This window comes from Polypterus senegalus, chromosome 2, assembly GCF_016835505.1.
Source record: "Polypterus senegalus isolate Bchr_013 chromosome 2, ASM1683550v1, whole genome shotgun sequence".
Lineage (NCBI taxonomy): Eukaryota > Metazoa > Chordata > Cladistia > Polypteriformes > Polypteridae > Polypterus > Polypterus senegalus.
The window spans coordinates 20,061,703-20,068,760 of NC_053155.1; the positions used below are offsets into that span (position 1 = coordinate 20,061,703).

General features: G+C 38.4%; 1 protein-coding gene across 1 annotated transcript; it reads right to left on the minus strand.

Moving 5' to 3' along the window:
* Window positions 1-2,707: 2,707 nt before the first annotated feature.
* Window positions 2,708-3,664, minus strand: LOC120524327 (olfactory receptor 6N1-like). The gene has a single exon (XM_039746190.1). It carries the CDS (start codon window positions 3,662-3,664, stop codon window positions 2,708-2,710), a length of 957 nt encoding a protein of 318 aa, XP_039602124.1.
* Between the last annotated feature and the right edge of the window lie 3,394 nt (window positions 3,665-7,058).

Here is a 7,058-nt window from a genome sequence, read left to right on the forward strand (position 1 = left end):
ACAACGTAGAAAATCCCACCGGCCATCACAGAGTTGTAGAAAATGTGAAGGATGTCACTTCCCACATTATAGGATTGCAGTCTCCTAATGAAAATGAGCCTGTCCTGCCCTTTTTTATATAGTTCTTCTATGTTCCGAGACCAGTTCAACCTGTCATTAATATGGACCACCAAGAACTTGAAGGATTTCACTTTCTCCACATCCACTCCCAGAATAGTGATCAGACATAGAGGTTTCTTCAGTGCAGCGAAAGTCATTAAGGAGTTCCTTGTTTTTGCTGATGTTAATGTGCAGACAATTCTTTTTCAACCAAATAACAAAGTTTTACACCTGACTCCTCTCTTCTGTCTTATCCTTTTTATCAATATATCCTGTAAGTGCAGAATCGTCTGAGAATTTTAATTGTATTAGAAAGGCTAACACTTAAAGTAATCAACTGACTAGAGTATTTAGCAATTTACAGTATTTTTAAGCTTTTAGCATTGTATTTTTGTTTAGATAGATAGATAGATAGATAGATAGATAGATAGATAGATAGATAGATAGATAGATAGATAGATAGATAGATAGATAGATAGATAGATAGATAGATAGATAGATAGATAGATAGATAGTGCCTCACATGGATGTCTGACGATCACCCATAGGACTCTTTTGGAAGTGACATGACCTGGTGTTATATTTATAGTCTGAGGTGTACAGAAGAGAAAAGGAGACAGGACTGTTCCTTGTGGTGCTCCAGTGTTGCTCATATCCATATCAGAAACACAGACCTTGAGTATCCCAAACGGCCTGACGGACAGTCCATTATTCAGGACACCGTATGCTTATCCATCTGCATATCTCTGAGTTTACCCCTTAACACTAGAATCCCTGAAGCCTACAAAAAAAATCTGAATCTAAACCCACCTTAAATTCCTTCGCACCTCTCCCGAAGCATATTTTGTTATGTAAATGTGTCGATCAGCACAAGCATTAAGCAGCATGCTATCCCATCCCTCACCTTGACAGAGCTCAACTTGGGCAAAAAGTTCTACCAGCTCAAGCCAAGGATCCTTATCTGCATGTGATGTGCCTGGAGTTGTATTGGCTATATAATACAGTATATCGTTATTTGGAATACATGCACTTCATGTGTGTTCTTTGTCTACAAAGATCTGGGTAAGTGTAGGATGAAAGGAAATGCAAGAAATGCTGAACACATACCTAAAGCAGAAACTTTTTCCATGTTATACTAATAATAACGTGAAGTGTATAATGTGTGAAGACCTTAGTCCAAATATCACATAAACACATGCGCTTTTATTCAAGAATATAACCAAAGTAAAAAAAAAATCATTCGATTTACATGTTGCTGTCAATGAGTTACGAACCCAAGCTCAAATGTCAATTGACAGGAAGTTGGTATGTATACTTGAATGGCGCAGAAGTAAGAACAGCCTTATAACCCAATGGTACCAGGTTTGAGTCTCTGTGCTCTGAGTATTGAGGTGCTGCTATCATTATTACTATAATATAATAAAAACATGCATTTTATTTGAGTCTGTAACACCAGGTGTAAGTTTTGGCTACTTGGAAAATTTAGCGCTTGTTTTTGTATTGTTCAGTTTTATTCTGTTAGTGATGTTCACATCATACAACGAACTTGCCTCTCCCTCTCTGAGTTGATGGCATTTAACTCCATTCTTTTCATAAGAACAGCGATGACCACAGTTGATGCTATGGCTGACACCTGCTTCGAACTATGTGTTGTACCGTCAATCAAAGATATGATATCCTGTGACCGCTATCAGACTACTGTGCGGCATTTGTGCTTTGACAACAAAGACACACGTGCAGAATGTGTGAAAGGTTAAGCAAGGTTAAGTACATCAGGGTCTTCAGGACAGCAACAGGCAGCTAAACTTGTTACATGTGTATGCCCAGAGGTCTAGAAATGCAGGGAGAATCTTAAGGGCCTGATGGTTGCCAATACATCCAGATATTTCACCCTTTAGCCTGTGCAAGACAGGTATGGTTGTCAACCTAGGGGTTTCGTTGAGGGTTTAAGCAGGGTTAGGGGCATGAATTACAGGACATCAGTAGCTTCAGACCTATAGAAGGTAGCCAAACCTGATAAAGTTGCCCCATAAGGTGCTAAGACCCAGCCCTAGAAACTATCTCCCAACTTTTTGTAGCACCCTTTCAAATGCCTTGAACAAATTTGTAATGCAGCTTCTTTTCTTTTGCCTGATGTTATCTCTGTATTTCCCTCAAACTGTTTATCCCAATGGCAGACATGCAACCAAACATCATTCAGTTCAGCTAACCCCTGATTCTTCTCTCTAACCTATATGACCCGCTGTAATAGCCTGACTGGTCTGTGTGATCCCCACTCTAATGGGATGCTCTTTTCTTTGTACTGTAGAATTAGCCCACTTCTTTCCAGTCTTTTGGACCTTTTATTTTTAATATTTTATATTTATAACACACCTTGTTTAATAATAGTTGAAAACCAGTTAAAAATAAACAGGACTATGCCTTCACATGAGTACAGCACACTGCATGTGAAAATAAACTAATATGTTACAATGGAAGGTTCCTATATGCTGTATGGCAAAAGCAGCAAAATAAACTTTAATTTGAAAAAAATAACAGGCCCACATATATCAAACATATATTCATATGTAACATATTCACTCACATCATAACAGAAAAATGCTGCTTCTCACCATGGAAATATTTTATACCATTTTACAATTTTGACAAAGCTGTCTCTAATCTCTTTAGTCCTCAGGCAGTATATAACAGGGTTTAGTAACGGTGGAATAATGTTCTGCAGCACGGCTGCCATTATACGCACATCTTCAGAAGCTCCTGGGATCCGATATGAAATGTAAACACCAGCAGCAGTGAAAATAAAGATAAAAATTACCACCAGATGTGTCCCACATGTAGAGAAAGCCTTGACGCGTCCTTCGGAACTGGCCATTTTAAGCACAGATTTAATGATCTGTATGTAGGAATACACAATATAAGTCAAGGGGATGAACATAATGGACATAGCAATGGTCAGAGTCACAATGTTGTTAACTAAAATGTCAGCACAGGCGAGTCGGACCACTGAGGTATGATCACAATAGAGATGCATAACTTTATTGGGACCACAGAAGGGCAGCCTGAGAGCCAAAATGAGTGGAATCAGAGGAGTAATGAATCCACCAAGCCAACACCAAGTGATCTGCTTTAGAATGACTCTGTTGGTCATAATGGTGGGGTACAGAAGTGGGTTACAGATGGCCACCAATCTGTCATATGCCATCAGCATTAAGAGAAGGGACTGTGAACTGCCTACAGCATGAAAAAGAAAAAGTTGAGCAAAACAAGCAACAAATGATATCACTCTGGCGTCGAACATTAAAAAGGCCAGCATCCTTGGGATTGTGACAGATGAATAAGTAATGTCTAAAACAGCCAGTGTGCTAATCAGAACATACATGGGCTTGTGTAGGCTTTCATCCAAGAAGAATGTGGCAAGGATGCTGAGGTTCCCCAGGCAAATCAAAAGGTAGACAATCAAGAATATTACAGAAAACAGAAGTTTGCTTTCATTATCCTGGAATCCTGGAAAGCCAATGACAATGAACTGCTCGACTAATGAAGTTGTCAGGCTTGTATTAGTCATGATGACCTCAGAAGTCTGTAAAATGAAAAAGAGAATGAATAGGGTCAGTGCCTGAAATGTCTTGCAATAATTAGAAATCTTACTGTGATACACTTTATAGGACAGTATGGGAGCATTATAGATCCAGCATGCTGAGTTGAAGTTCGATGTGCAGTTCTTGACAGTGTCCTGTCTGTACAGGGTTTTTCCCAGGTGCTCCAACATTACTAAACACGTAGAAATTTCAGTTTTTCTATTTTTGAGCCTGTGTGTATGGGAAGTGATGCCGGCATTGACTGGCACCCTTTTGAGGATTAATTCTCACTAAGTGCCCAGTGAGATAGGCATCATCTCCCCTTGAACTTGAATTAAGTTAAGCAGGCTTGAGAATGTTAGTTCATATCTCATCATGTCATATACTCCTAAAACTATAAAGTATTCATTTTTGTATGCATCACATAATCAGTTTTAAAGTAGATCCAGCAGAATCCTTTCAGCCTAAGGGTGAATCACTTACTTGATGACACCAGTGGAAATGAAGGGGTAGCACATTTAGGACTAAAACTATGAATGTGTAATAAACTACAGACACTTGTAATTGAAGCAGAAACCTCAGCAACGTTTAAGAAGGATCCTGATGAGATGTTGGAACTGCTTAGCTATCAGCAAATAAATACACTTGATATACTGAACAGACTCCTTGTGTTTGTTAAATTTCTTATATCCTTATGTTGTAATACAAGGCAATAATATCAGTATGCAAGAGATATGTAACCTTTATATGTTGGTAAACTCCATCTTATACCAACTGGAAATAAACTTATCATAGCTGCATGGCTGTAAACGTACTGCACTTTAGTTCTTTTACTGTAAATAACAGTTGAGATACTTCTGGAAGAAAGCACCTCTAGCACCTTTTCAACTTAAGTATTTTAAGTTTCCTTTATGATGGTGTATTATCATAGTATTTCCCTCTACTTACCCTTTACCTGTTTCCTCAAAGGTAAGTGTTCTCGTGAAGTTCGTTATCGGGTTGGTCTACTGTTGCACTTTAAGATGAACACACACACACATAGATAAACACACACAGAGACCCTAACCACAACAGTGCTCCATGAATGACACACACATGCTGATTAACCCTTAGCACTTTAAACCACACAAGTGCTATAGGAATAACAGCCCTTCATTCAGCACTTTAAGAGACTTACTTATTTTCGGCACGAACAACATACAATGTTTTAGTGATATCTCAGACCTAAATATTACTTTTGGTCTACAAGAATACATTTAAACATACAAAGACTCAGCACTCTTGACTATAAGCCATTCATCAGCCAAGAATACCTTCTTTCTCGTATTTGTCCCTTCTGTTGAGTATAGCGCTCTCACTCTCAGCCATATAAACCTCGCAGCACAGAAATAATGGCAAAAATCCGGCTGTCACCAGGTGCTCAAAGAAATCTAACTTATTACTTCAATCACTCTAGACATTAAGACAAAGCATTGAAAGTTAAAAGCAGCATGGTATTTATTACAAGAATAATAATAATACCACAAGAACAAAGAATACTAGAAAATAGGTAGTGATAGGAAAGTCTGAATATATATAGTCTTTAGAAAAAGCTTACGAAAAAGTTACAGATGACAAGGATGAATGTCCCAGGGAGGCGTTTGATTTAGCAATCGATGTTCATGATGCCTTTCTGACGACCAGGGCCGTCTTCGTCCGTTCCTCTTCTTCTCTCTTCTTCTCCCTTTGCTTCTCTTTCTTCTCCCTTTGCTTCTCTCTTCTTCTTTCCAAACCAAGGCATATTTATTATGAAATGTCAAGCCTTGGTTTCACAACACATGCACCTGATTGGCTGGCTGTCCAAATGATTGATGAATTAATTCAATGTCCGTTTTCCCACACAACAAAACCTTTGATGTGCTCTGAGGTAGCAGTAGTTCTTCCTGTCCCAGGCTATAAAGCAAATTGTTGTTCCAGATGTCCATCCATAAAGTAATCAATAGCCTGAGGTATCAGCTCAGCATCCTTTCCCAGGCTATAAAACCAAATTAGCACGAAGCTATGAACAAGTGTTATAAAAGTAAGGTGTAAGGGAAGAAAACCTGCTTTAATTTGTTAATTTCATCTGTTGTCTTGTCTTGAACAAAATATAATGGAAACCAAAATGTACAGATTTTATACACCATAACACTCCACCCCTATTTTGGTCAGACAAACTAAAGATGAACTGTGAGTCCTTCAAACCCTTGGCCGTCCGGGTTGGTAGTGTGTTCCCACGCCCTTCCAGTCGCCTCCTACTGCCCAAGTACTCAGTCCCTCAAGCAGATTTGGCTCACCAAGGACATTTGAAGTACTTCACAGCTCCTACAATTAGCAGAAAAAGAAAAATTATCAGCAGATGCAGTTCTTATGCTAGGATCCTATCAAATATACTGCAAAATTTGCCATTGTCATTTCATAATGATTCCATAAGCATTCTGAATCCTTGGCTAGTTGACTCTAGTAATTCCTGTGTTCTGTTACTTCTGCAGCTCTTGTCTTTATTTCTTCAAATGCCAAAGATGCTGTATGCAAGATGGAAGCTGGATTGCCTAAATCTTAAACACCTATTCCAAGTTCAAGTGGTGTGTCAATTCCAAATTAGTGTCTGCCACATTACTGTGTTTCACCTAAACAATGGTAACTATTTACTCCACCCCTGGACCCCTAAACACAAGTCCATCTATCTAAGCTACAATTCTATACAAACAATAGAAATGGTTTAATAATGTCTTTGCATCTGATAACTTAAATACCTGGTCTTAGGAAGGAACACTTTCCTCAGATGAGGCCTTCATCTCAACTATCAAATAAACCAAAGTAATTTCCCCTGCTCAATTTATTCAATCAGTAGAGATCCGACTGCCACCAATTCTGGCCAGAATAAATTGGGACATCCTGTATGGGGCATCAAGTGTCTTTCCATCCAACAGATCACCACTGGAAGCTGCACCCAACAGGTGGACACCCTCTCCTGTTTCCTCCTTGAGCACTAAAAATATTTTTGGCTTATACCACTACTTGGTGTTCATATGAAATGCCTCCTTCAACTCTTAGTGTCCTTCTCTAATGTGATCACTTTCCCATTCAAAACTAAAATTACCTACTGCATTGTACATTATATTACATTTCCATAGTGTCATATGAATTCTCTATGAAAAACTTTACAGTTCTGAACTTTAATATCTTATACAATGTAGGATACCAGTTTGTCAAAAGGCCCAAAACTTCTCTAAATTTAGTTGCTCTATTTTTTTCTAAATTTTGTTCATGCTTTCTTTACTTTGTTTTTTTTTTGTAGCACACATTATTGGACCAATTTACTCACTAAATAATTACATTAACAAAACTGCAAATCTAACA

What these genes read in the sequence shown, in the direction of transcription:
- LOC120524327 (XM_039746190.1), bottom strand. Translation starts at nt 3,664, where the DNA reads ATGACTAATACAAGCCTGACAACTTCATTAGTCGAGCAGTTCATTGTC.